The sequence below is a fragment of the Bombus pyrosoma genome, linkage group LG8 (assembly GCF_014825855.1).
Source record: "Bombus pyrosoma isolate SC7728 linkage group LG8, ASM1482585v1, whole genome shotgun sequence".
Taxonomy (NCBI): Eukaryota; Metazoa; Arthropoda; class Insecta; order Hymenoptera; family Apidae; genus Bombus; species Bombus pyrosoma.
Genome location: NC_057777.1, coordinates 7,526,568 through 7,540,655, shown reverse-complemented (window position 1 = coordinate 7,540,655; position 14,088 = coordinate 7,526,568). Strand labels below are relative to the sequence as shown.

Sequence of the window (14,088 nt, the reverse complement as noted above, 5' to 3'; positions counted from 1 at the left end):
ACGATGTGATTTAGATTACGGTGTCAGAGATTATGGCAACGATACCGATCGTTCCACGATAAATTCCATTATATTCCAGATTATTCTGTGTGATATCTCATCTGATAAGCCACTATGTCAAGTTCGATTCGTAGATTATAGGGCGATTCGAGTCGTTGAACAAGGAATAATTGCATGTACGAATTAGCAACATTTGCTACAGTTTGAAGCTTAATGCTCTCTTGAGTGACCCTGTTGATGAAGCTCACACGAAAACAAATGTTTCTTAATTACAATAAATAGTCGTACATTTTTCCTTACGAATTCAATTTGTAATTAACGAGCCAATAAAAAGACGATGTATCGTAATACAGTTACAAAAAATATATTTGATGTTAAGGTTGAGGTTGACTGATTGAAGAACGAGTGGATGAATTTGTAATAGAAACGTGTATTGAAATAATTAAAGGTATAAGTATAATGTATAAGTTTATGCTGATTCAGATCCTTACTCTCTTAGTGTTACTAGACAATGGAATGATAGGGAGCGCGTTCATATATTTATAGCAAAAGGACATTACCAAAAAAGTTAAGCTTATAGCTTTGGCTAGAGGCTACAGGAAACATAAATAAAAATCTGTTTACTAGTTCCTTTGTTCCTAGACCTTGCAAACCAAAACATAATATATACTCAAGGGTACAATAATATGCATCGCTCCTTATTTAGAATATTTCCGCGTAATAGCAGTCTGCAGGTCACGGATATACATAAATAAAGATGTAGAGTTACTTCAACATTTGATATTTGATTTTAATTCAAGTTCTACGTCTTATCCGATAAGTACCATTTTAAACACAAATTAAAATATATGTAATCGAAACATGTGAGAATACCCAATAGAGTTCTAATGCAGCTTATCCTCGCATAAACCATCTCTATTCAACGTCTCGTCATGACGTTAACATCGTACATCAGGCTTATTATCGTTCCTACAAGATATCAGACCGCTAATAGAGTTAGCTGCTTGAAACTGACGTGACGCTGGACGGAAGAAGCCGATCGTGTTTCGCCCTGACAGAATCATCGGGTTTTGTGTTGCGTGAACCGCGAAGGGGTTGGAGGATGGTCGTTTGCACCTTCGAGGGACGGCTGTTGATGTGGTATTTGCGCAGGTGTAGGAAACATCGAACGTCAACGTTGCTCGATGTAGTTGGACGTTCCGTTGTTAGGCAGTTGGATAACTCGAGATGCGGCCGCACGGGCGAATGTGCTTGGCATGCTTGTAGCTCCGAACTCATGCTTTTGATCGATTTTCAGGCCTACTCATAGATTGCTTTGGTAAGAATTAGGATTAATCGTGTTAATGTCCTTCGGCGACCGCTCATCTAGAGTGTTAATTAACGAGATACAAAGCTTCATCCTAAAAAGCTGAGGTTTCGGGACTAACGTCATACGAAGCGCAAGCTTTCGAAGATCGAAATCTCAGTCTTATTCCAACGCGAACACCTAATTCTAATTTTAGGTTAGGAACACCGGATCCTATTTCATAGGGACGTTTCATGTCCTCATTTTGCATAGAAAATCTATATACATATATATGTAGAATTAGCCATATATTTATTAGTTTAATTGCATATCCTGATCTCCTCTCAAAGTTCAGGCTAAAATAGTCCAAGCAACATTATATTATGTTTTCGATGTATATAAACTAACTTGTTGGATCATTTAAGAATTGAAATATTCTGTAATTTAAGTATTTCTCGGTATCTTCACTTTATCGTATATTATATATAGATATCTTAATAATATAAATAAATAAGTAAATAAATAAAGATAAATTATAATTACATAATACTCTACGCTATGTACTTTAATTTGCTCCTCTTTCGTCTATAAGCTTTTACAATACACATGAAACATTATTTTGTGTTTTAACTTATATAAATTCATTCGATATACATACTTATAAAGAAATATTGTTTTACAGGTGAAAATGGCGACGTCGAAAGTTTAGATCCAAACGTTCAGGATTACACCACTGACGAAGATTATAATGACGTGTATGATGCAACATCCAACGGGTACGTAATCAAATATTCTTTTTTCTTATTTGATATCGGTAATTATTTCCTTATCTAATGCTGATTTTGTGACGAATACATCATTGGAATAAATTTCAGAAGTATTTAAAGAATATTACTAATAGTTGTGTCAACCAATTTATTTTCTCAAATATTTATAGCTGGCGGAAAGTTTTAAACTACTCCACGTCAATCTTTGTAGTACTATAAACAAAACAAATTAAATTGAAATTCAAGTTTCATAAGATTATTATTATTACAATTTACTGCAATTCAATATTTTAATATGTATATATATACATTGTTTATTAGTAACAAATATTCCGTTATAAGATACGAATACCGCGGAAAAACAAAGGTGCAGTAAAAACGTATTAATTTCGCCGACATTCGCGATGAAACGTGGTTTCGGACTCGCGAAAGTTTCACGCGTACCCCGCCAGCGATCGTAAATATCGTTTATTAAAGGACGGCAACGGGTTAAAATTTCAGCGTTCTTTACAACGAACGCGTAACACGTGAAAATTATGTAACAGGGGATCAATTTCCTGGCTTTTACACGTCAGGTCGCGCGATCGCCAACATTTTATCGCTCGCATTTTTTCCATGAAAATTTCGGTTATACGCGGTTATACAAAAAAGAAGGGATGTTTTTCAAAAAAGAGGTTTTCAAAGTCAACTGTCTACAGATGTCCAATTGAAAATTCGTTTAGTTGAAAAATATTGAAGCGTGAGGGTGAAGATTGTGAACGTATTTAAATATTTATTGTAAGAACCTTTCATAAATAAATTATGCGTGTTATATAGAAGAAAGTAAAGTTCGAATTAAATTTAAAAATGTACATAGAAGTTACAAGATAGTGTCTACAAGATATTTATTTGTGAAATTGTTAAATGCGCTATGGAATTGTTTTGCCGTAATGAAATTTATCTAACAATGCGATAAATTGTTTTGTACTCTTCTCCTATATTTTTCACCTACGCATATTATATTTTTCTTGATATATTTTCAATTCTTTACAATTTGGATATTCTGAAGAATTGCTTTTTTCCCAACTTATCTTCCATTTTACGCTACTAACAAAATTTGGAAAAATATTAGAGAAATTTTATTGAAACTTTATGAAATTCTAGTAATGATAGAATGTTTGTAGAGCCTGCCTTCAAAAATAAAGCTATACAATACAATATTATCAATATGATCTCATTACTTCTTCCGATTTCGTAAAACAATACGATTCCATTTGCAACTCATCAAAATAAACCAAACTAAACCGATAACCTAACAAACTTCACCACGCTCAACTTCAACGATCCTCGTATGAATCATCGTCAATCAACGAACACAGTGTCGATCGTTACCCACGCAGAATTAAATTCTAGATACATGAGGCTGTATGCATGCTTACAAGTTCACCCTAGTGCAACATTGGAAAAGGTGTTAAAACGCTGAGAGAAGATATGGGGGTCGATGAATCGTTAACAGTCCGACGCGCCCACACCGTTACGTCACTTCCTTCGCTTGGCAGCTTTAAAGCAGTCAGAAGACCGTCTCAGACAGGGATTAGGCGTTCGCAAGGTTTCTATAAATAATGCAACGTTTAACCTCGCTTGAGGGATCGGTTTTGTACCCCACCTACGTTTCTTGTCTCGGGAACAACGTTTTAAAGTCACCATGCAAATGATCGAGCAAGGCCAAATCGACCAAGGATTACCGTCAAGTCAGCATTTCTGGGCGAATTTAGATGTACTTGTAGCTTAAGTATTCCGCTCTAAATTAGTTAAGTTTATCTTAACTGATAACAAAAATTTTGCTTTCGAAGTTACTGAAATTTACAGTGCTAATGAAATTTCAAAATATTTTGTATAATATACATATAAAAGGAATGTCAGAATTCTTTCGTATTGGCAATGTATCTAAGATGACAACGTATAAACCAAATAGTCGGCGATAAGATAATTCAATACGGAATTTATTGTTAATTTAACTTCGTTAAGATTAGTTAGTCATAAGTTAGATTATTTGCTTCTTATTCGATGGAGAAAGATGTGTCGCAGCAACGTCTGGCAGCATCTCCGTCAGCTTTCCTCGTCAACAAACCCCTTGTAGAAAGGGGTTGCAAGAGAATCGGGCGTGCATCAATATTAATGGAGGCACGTGGCGTTCGGGAATAATGTAGTTGGCTGAAAGTCGGCGACCCGTGGCACACACGATATCGTAACCATAATGCTCTCGCTTAGATCGGTTACGACACGTAATTTCAATCACGTTCGTCGCATTATCGCCGTCATTATATAGCCATGTAAATTACATGGAGCGTATGTGTATGGAAAACAGCCAAGTGGAACAATTCGATTGGTTAAGATAAAGGATATGTGAGGAAAATCGTATTATTTATACTACAACTATCAAATTTGGTAAAATAGTAGATTTCAGATTTTTTATTTCGCTGAAAATATTGCTCATAAAATTAATATTAACTTCGGATAAAATAAAAACGTAATTTCGTGCAGATCTGTCGTCATGTGATTGTGTAAATTACATAGGACGTATGCGTGGAGAAAACAAAACGGAAAGGTCTGTTATCAAAAAATTAATTCAGCAGGTCGAACGTACACATCGTGTCTGCTGACTGAATCTTTCCGTTTCCGAAATCCGTAACACGCGATAGGTAACACGATAAAATTCCTGAAAGAAGAGGTTCGAATCTTCGGAATGTCAGAATTAGCTCCATCGGCGGGAATTAGCTTGTCAGAAACGAAGTAGAGAATTCAAATTTAATCACGCCCACAGCTTTCCATGTTCTACGACGCACGGGAAGTGGCATTATTAGCTTTCGAATCGAACCAATCGAGCCGCTTCCTTATTAAGCCCCGCGGCATCCCCTGCGCTCGCTTTTCCATCATGCGAACCCATGAAATCCTCCCCTTTTCTGCTCTCCTCCGGCCCTCGTCTCCCTTTTTTTAATTCCACATCTACATTTCCGATGGAAAATTTTACTCATCCCTGCCTCGCCTGAACGTAATTTTTCCCCAACGATAATTCTGATCGGCATATTGCACGATTTTACGTCGAGCATATCGATAATATTTCACGAGCTAACCTTGCAGAGGGCTGTCAATAAGTAGGTTAATTTTGAAATCGGATGAATATTATCAAAACTCGTGTTAAATTTATTAAAAGAACGATTCAGAGAGATTTAATGCTTTGAAAAAATTAATCAACGCATAATCAACGATCGTGTATATCTATTTGTACTGCATTTAGCTATATGCTGAAAGGTAATATGTAGTATTATATTCTTTGGGTAACATTTTTCCGAGCGATATATTTATTACTGTATAATACACGAGTAATAAGATATACGACGGTGAAACTTGTTCAAAGACATTTTCACAAAATTCATAAAATTCTTAGGATAATTTAAAGAAATTTATTAGAAATAGGTATACATTGAGATATGTATAATTTTGTCTGCTAGGCTAGATTAGCCGCGTAGTAGTGACACACGTATGTGAATATGAGTGTATGGAAATATGTGTGTGCACGGCGTCTCGAAAAACAGATGAATGTAACTGTTACGTTGGCAGACGAAGAGAGTGCTGAGACGCGTGCAAATGTATATCGACGAAGATCCTGGAAATCGTTTATTAAATAAATCTCAAACTATTCTAATATGAATTCTAAGTATAACCTTAGTGTTCCTTTACTTTTATTTCGGCCACAATTCTCAATAGTATATATTGAATTGATAAGAAATAAATAGCTAATTCGGAATGATTGGTATTTCCGCTTTTGCAATTATTTTATTATAAGAGAGTTTCTGCCAATATTAATGTTTTGTTTTATCAAAACAGAAACATAATTACACAGTTGATTATTATATACGTGATATTACTTTGAATCCAATTAGATACCGTGTACTATGCAGAACGTGTTTAGCTCGGCAATTTTAGTTTGTTAAAATATCTCAAAATTCGCTGTATGATGACTGTGAAAATTGTTGATTATTAACAATTATACTTGACGTTTATTCCTAGTAACAACGAATTAACATTTTAATGTATTAATCATATATTCATTGATCGTGCATTGATTGAAAAGCTTAGAGTTCGAGGAGCAAGCGAGTTAGTTTAATTTTTCATATTTTTATAAATATTTACGTGTATCGCAAACTGTTATTAACATTCGTCGTTGTTTATCAGAAATCGCTATGAAAAAGCAAAGAGCCCTTCTCCAATATCTCTTGCAGCAACAGCGCATTCGTTCGAAATTTCCAAACTTTGAATATAAAACAGGAATTACTCTTTCCACTCTTTCCACGATTTTCCCGCGTTTATCGAGATTTCGCCAGTTACGAGAGCAAGAGCCGCGGCGTCACCACGAACGTACTGACGAAAACGCCGCCTCCTCAAAATGCATAGAATTACTTTGCATGGTAAACACACGGAGGAACTGGCCAGGTCTTTTTCCAGACCTCCGCCAATCCTGTGTCACCCTTACGGCGAATTTCGCGAGCGCTGTTAATTTCGTCCCGTGTCGTTTGACGTCGAAAACCGGCCGGGACGTCGTTAATGCATGCACCGGTGATTTCAATTTTGCGAAACTTCCGCGGGCGTAACTTTTTGTCCTCGTGTCCTCCACCATCCCCTCCCCCTTAATCCCCTGTAATTTGATGATCCTCTAATGGCAGCGCGTAAAATCGACCGAGACGTGGAAAAAGGGATGGTTAGCCAGGGAAAAATAAAAGAAAGTATAGCGAGTTGCCGACGACGTTGACGAGACACGATTAAACACGATTATTCGACAAAATCACGACAATTTTCTGTTGATCTTAAGGTTTTGAAATAAAGCAAAGCTTTGACGAAATTGTTGAGACGCTATGATACAGGTTTGTTACGTTTGTGATATAAGAAGTTAGAACCTTTAGGTGTTTCGAGTTAGTTAAACACTTTATTAATAATATAAAGATGAAGACACTGGGATGATATACAAGAAATAACTATTTAATTATTTATATGGAAAGTTCTAACTGATTTGATTTACCTATGATGCAAGCACTTGATGCACTTAAAGTACTTCTTTTACTTAAAATAAATCTTCGACATGCTTCAAGAATTGAAAGAAAAATTGAAAAAAGATTCAAGAAAACGTAAAAATTCAAAAATTCAATTCATCTTTGATTTGAAGACAAGTCAAATACCTAGGACTCCACATAGATACACAACTCACATGGAAACAGCATATTAAATCAATAATAGACAAAATACAGACAACAAGGAGACAAATGCATTGGCTAACAAGTCGAAAATCCAAACTAAGCATAGAAAATAAACTAAAAATATATAAAACAATTATAAAACCAATCTGGACATACGGAATACCACTATGGGGGACAGCAGCAAAGAGCCATATAAACAAAATAGAGACATTACAAGCAAAAATTCTGAGAACAATAGTAAACGCCCCATGGTACGTTAGAAACGAGGATATTCGGAAGGACCTGGGAATACCAACGGTCAAGGAGGAGATTACCAGATGCGCGGAAAGGTACAGAGAAAGAATAACAACACACCCAAACCGGCTGGCTACGGAAACGATCAACACAAGCATAGAAAGAAGACTAAAAAGGAAACACCCAGCTGATCTCACAAAGGATGTAACCTAAAAAACACGAAGGTGGTACCTCGCTGGGAATAACCATCCACATGCTATTCAATCACATGTTGCAACATTTTACCTAATGTCCCACTGGACAAATTGTAAAATTAAAAAACAAACAATAAAAAATAATCTTTGATTTGATTAAATAAAAACATAAGTGTTTTAGAAAATGGGAGGATTCCGAAAATTCCTTTCTTTTTACTACATTGTTCCTACCTAGATACGAAGATAGAATCGTGTATTTCGAAAATAAATAGTTTAAAATTGTAAGAATGTTCAGAACGAAAACTTTCAATTCGATTTCCTCTATTTAACATATTTAACATAAAAATCATATTCTCTGCCGGAAACAGGACGAACACGATTTCTGTAAAGGGGTATTATCATTTTACACAATTTAAACGATTCGTGGGTCAAGAACGGTTAACCCTGGAGGCCACATGTGCACCGGAACTTGCCGATGACTTAGTGATCATAGCTTGATTTATATTCAATAACCAGCGGGGGTTAGTTACTCGCCACGGTCGTATGCAATCACGTTCCAGTGTGTAAACACGTGCGTACACGAGTGGACGCGCGTGTCCTTGTGTCGAACGAGGAACACGCACACGCGTGCCTTGGCAAACGTGGTGATTGCCTCTGCGCGCCAAGGGGTAGCTTCCGGTTTGCGTAACAGTGCGCTCCACTTGCTCGATACCTAAGAACGGTACGCTATGGGCTACTGTGACAGTTTCGTGATGCTTGATAGACGATATTGCTGGCCTTAGTAGCTGTTTTAGTCGCTCGAATATACGTTAGTATCGTTGGTAATTATGCGACAGATCGAGAATTCTGATTATATGGTAAGGGCGTAAGTGCCTTCTGCAACGTTGATAATTTTACTTAGATAATTGGAAGCTTTAATGAAGAGAGAGAGAGAGAGAGAGAGAGATTAGGTTTTTAAGAGGCTGATAATTTTATTAAACTTTTTGGAATTGAATTGCTTTTACGTTGTCTAAGTATTAGCATATCTATTTTTAGTATTTATTGGAGAATCGTGACGAGTTTTACTTTATTTAATGTTTTCCATTATAAAGGAAATACGATACAAATAGAATAAGAGATTTTCAGATTTATTTCAAGAGGTACGTTATTTTATTTTATACTGATATTTTTCGATACGGGTTGATATATTTTATGTAGAGACACGAGTATTTTAGAATATAAAGCACACATTTTATTTTATATGAGCGCGTTTCAGTGTTAATAATTTTATACGAGTGATTGCGAAATTTTATATAGAAACGCGTATATTTAAAAAATTTGATGATTTCATTTCAACCGTCGAAAACTGTAATACCTGATGTGCTGTGTATGTCTATATGAAAATTTTGAATATTCCATTTTATTCGACAAGTCGACAATCGTATTGATTGTAAATATCTTATAAGATTGATCATTAGTTTTATTTTAATGGCCAGAGATATCTTTTATATACAAATGTCTGCGTTTCGACTTTATGTATACTGCCATCATTTAAAACATTAATAACTGACAAAAATACTGAAACGTTAAAATTCCTATAATCTAATTTATTTTAAGAAAAAGAAAGCATTTTAACGAACATATGAACCTATAGCATTTTACTGACTGCGAAAAACGCTCGTATATTATTTACTAAAACTTTGAATAGCACAGGAAGAACTGAAAAATTTCAAAACCAAAGATAATAATAAAATAAACAAAAACATATTCGCATGTTAAACTGGCGATTGAAACTTGGCGAAATCAAGAACTGAAAGTACATCGGATCAACGAAATCAATTTTCCATTAACCACAGCGAAGAAACGTGGAAACGACGCGGTAATAAATTGAAAAATTCATTAACCTGATCGTACGCGATTCGATTAAATTTCAAATTGATCGTGAGACCAGAAAGGCAAATGGAACTAGGCGATGGATTCGATTAACCGTTCCGTCTGGAACGTTTAAAAATTGTACGGTTTAATCTGTCTCTTTTTCCTTTTCAATCGAATTTCACGCGATAACTTTTGAAACAGCAAAACAGCGGCTACGCCGTGATTGATCGGAACGAGAATTGACTGGATCCGAAACCGGTGTTGTTGCGAAAACAAAGGAACGAACGATGGAATTTTCGAGCAGGCTGCAGTTTAATTAATCGCAAGGGGAACAACAATCGACTCTGCGTACCTAGTTTCATGTTTCCAAGACAAACTCTGTGCATCTGACGTGTACACGAATTGAAAAGCCCTTTACATGATCGTCATTCGTCGTTGTATTAGCGAAGGATCTCGTTTAAGCAGATGCATCGAGCTTGAAAGGGCGAAACTTGAGGATAAATTTTGACAGTAACTCGTACAAAGGAAATAGAGTGTCGCGTGTTGAATATATCGTTGCCGAAAGCAAAATTTATACTCCGTTCCTGACGATACTTCATTAATATTGCTGCCTTCTCGGATCATTCTCTTTATTATTAACGAGTTTCTCAAATTTGTGGAAAACGTAAGAGAATCGTCGATGACCGTCTTAGATTGGAATTATTCAAATTCATCGATCTTTCCAGTCGTTCGAATAATTCTAAGTAGCAGTGCATCTCTCATTGTCAGTGTAAAACAAACTGCCGTAATCTTTCTTTTAACCACTTCCATCTCGAAGATACGTGCCCGTAAACGAAGGAGGATGCAGAGGGCTCTAGTGGAAGTCGCAATCAATCGTGACTTCCGGTAGATCTCGACCCACGGGGGAGAAAGTAATCGCGTATATTAGGGCAATATAAATCCGGCACGGCGGACGTTGTCGCGCGACGTTGCGACTGGAATATTAAGTATGAATATGTTAATGGACCGGCACCCTATTCTTCTCGCCCTTTCGCGTGGTGGCGCGCCGCGAAATAATGCATGACCAGAACTTCCCCTTATCACCCTGGTGATGTACGATCACCGGGGTTGCGCTGTTTACTCGAGTGTTTCTGGAAATGGACTAGCCAAGATTTCATCGTCTTTGCCCGCTTGATCGAGACAAGAGACACATGTAGAAATATTATTGTCTTGCAGATCCTTTTACAATGTTTTCCGGTTCAATCGCATTCTCTTTCTTTAGTAGCCTCTTAACGTAGAGTCTCTTTCGACCTAATCGGTCAAAAATTTTCTTTCTAGCAGAATTGTTTCTTGCATGCATAATAATAGTATATTTTTATAACAATAACTTTTTAATAGGATAAAATGCAAAAGACAAGATACGAAGCAACAGAAAGCGTGTAGCCTTTATAAACATGAATTTCTGCGAGAAAGAAATATAGCTCCCTTTCCGCTTCTTCTTCACATTATCGGCATAATCAAAATTCCTTCGCCAATCGAGCGAAACTTTCAAGCTGAACGATTCAAAGGCCGAGAACTTGGCTGCTTTTAACGATCCCCTTCAAGTTACATTGTTAGCGGCGAGGTTACGCGAAGTGGCTGCAGAGATCGATCTGCATGTGGGTGGAAACGCTGACCGCCCTGAGGGCATCTGACGTGGGATCGCCGTTGCATAAAAATCCGTCAGGGACACTGGTCCGTTTCGTGTTAGTGCTCTCTGTGTCTATCAAGGTGCGTTTAAACGAGCAGGAACATAAAATGAAAGCAACAGCATTCGTTCGTGCTCGTTTAATGTAAACGCCCAGCGAGAAAATTGTTCGCAAATGTATTTATAAGAATCGAACAAACATTTTTGGAGTATTTTTAGTGAATTCTAAGAAAATTCGTACGTACGATTAGCAAATAAACGAACAATCGCCAATTCGTCGTTTACACTTTAACTGTTTCACTGTGCATTAAAATAGTGGCGTGATGCTATAACTACGTTAAAAAGTTTCTAAAAATTGTTTCATCTGGATTTCTCATATAATCATATAATTATAATTATTAAATATGTACTACCCATGTGGTAGATTGTGTAGAAGATAGGAAATGTATAGTGATTTATGCATTCACGTCGTCGTAACAATTATAAACCTTAACAATTTATAATTTCCCGCGTGTTCGTACAATGTACATCGTCGATCAAAAATTTTAGAACGGTATCTATATTTGCTTGAAAATTGCAGAAAGTTATGTAATTATCAAACCATATAGAGATGTCGCCTAACAGGATACATTATGCGATAAAGAAAGTATCAGACGCGAGTGTATCATGAATTTTATTAGAAAGTATATCCACGCTTCAAGCTTAGGAATCTGCATCAAATATCGAAGTTTTATAAAAGACAGAAGGTGTTTTGAAGCTTTTAAACAGAAGTGTGTGGACTACACTAATTTTACTAAAGTAGTGAAAGAACGAGCGTTCGTTCGCTTAATCGAAACGCACTCTTACTCGAAAGCATATTCTCTTTGTTTCTCTCCCTTCTTTACTTTTGTTTTAGTTCTTTTATTTCACGGCATCGAACAATGAATCAATTGAGTTTTATTGGCATGGTTAGATAACTATGATTTAATGTGACAACAGAGTATGAGAGAGTGGGTGGTTCAAGTGGATTTTGTGTTTCGGTTATTGGAGCCGGATTAAATTTAACCCTGCCACATCGAGAAATTTGCCGTCCACGTTATGCCAATGGATCTCGAATTGAATTTCGTCTGCGTGAAATATAACGCAGATAGCCAATAGAGGAGAAAAATTGTATATTTTTCTTCATTTTTTTTAAGTAAAAATTTAATACAGTATGATTTATGATCTTGGGCCTTATGAACAAAGAATATATTCGTTTGGAAACTTTTAAGCATAAATTTTAAGCAAGCTTTTAATCTAAATATTCTTTACAAGATTAGATTTCGAGGAAAATTAGCTCCAAAAAGTTCTAGATGCTATAGGAACTTTGATTTTGCCCGTTATTTTGCTCATCTGCATGTTCTTTGATTGGAATCTCCTTGGATTTTTTAAAATCCTGCTGCAATACAACGTACTATGCAATGTACAATGCAATGCGCTTTGAATATTATCGATTTATCGTTATTAAAACGCAAGGCATTTTCAAATAAAGAATTTACAGAATATTTCCCAATAATCTACCTGCGATGAAGTTTGAAAGAGAAAATTTGGCATTTAGTTAATTTGTTCTTTGAATACTTGTCGCCCTATGTACGCTTTATTTCGATAACTTTTAATTGTATCAAAATTTATTTTTATTTCACTATCTAGGTACTTAAATTACTTATTTAAATTACTTTTCACGTGATATTTTAAGAATGAAATATTTAAAATAACATAATGTACTGTGCATTTTACAAAAGTCTTTGGTATTTATTTTATCCGTGCAATTTGTTTTATTTGTCAGCCTGTTGTGTTACGACGATATGAAAGTTCACTTATTTTCTATTACATAATATTAGAAGTATAAAAATATTTTTTAGACTGACGTGTTATATTGACAGTATCGAAAAATGTATACATTAAAAGATTATTAAAAAAGAAAAATATAAAATATCTTTTCTTTTAACGAATAATTTAGATTGAAACAGACGAACAGACCTACATATATATTTTTCATATCTTAATAAAAATAATTCAAAGTTTAAGTATTTTAATTTGATCGTCTGTTCCCTAAGATTCTAATTGCAGCAATTTACTTTTATTCTTCAACTTATTTACCTATTTATTGTTTTCATTTTTTAACAAAATCGAATCGTTGAAAATCGAAATCTTTCAAATTACGTATCTACTTTCGAAAATTCTAATTCCAGCAACTCGATTTTATTTTTATATTAATTTTACAATCTACTTCGCGTATCCATTTTATTTTTTCTATTTTCTTTTTTTATATAATATTATATGCCATTACGCGGCTTTTAAAACACGAAATATTTTTAAGCGGCACGATTTACTGTGCATTTTAATAAATGCTTCCGGGCAACGCTTGTAATATGCTTGTGTAAGAGGCATCGTAACAAATATCCAGTCATGGTGGAAAATGTTTTCCCGCGCCAGGGGTTTACACGTTGTAAAAATCCAAATACAAGGTATAATAATCGTTGAATTTTTGATATGTGCTTCACTCTACGCCTGTAATCATGCTAAACGGAGCATGTAAACTGGTGACTGATAAAAAATTTAACCCGTGTGTCCTGAGCGTTCTTTGGTCCATTTCTCGCGACAACATGTTGCTCATACATTTCAATGAGAGCACTCCAACGGGTGCTCGGAAAACATGTATCATCAGCGTATACTTGCCGGAGTTTACTTTTTAAAATCATATTAAAGAATGATTAATGGATATCATGCCGTAACCTTGGTTATTATCATTTTCGCTGGCGCAGCAAACATGACGAAATAAATATACAATATTTTACAATACTCTATGTAAGAATACTACTTTGGGTTGATTAATAAA

General features: G+C 35.5%; 1 protein-coding gene across 7 annotated transcripts in view; it reads left to right on the top strand.

Annotated features, from left to right (window-relative positions):
• The window catches only part of LOC122570163 (tyrosine-protein kinase transmembrane receptor Ror), a 352,187-nt gene that overhangs the window by 290,536 nt on the left and 47,563 nt on the right, over positions 1-14,088 (top strand). For all 7 annotated transcript variants that reach the window (XM_043732135.1, XM_043732137.1, XM_043732138.1 and 4 more), the window contains one exon: positions 1,968-2,061. In XM_043732135.1, the coding sequence (XP_043588070.1) occupies positions 1,968-2,061 (94 nt within the window). The remainder of the gene's footprint in view (positions 1-1,967; positions 2,062-14,088) is intronic.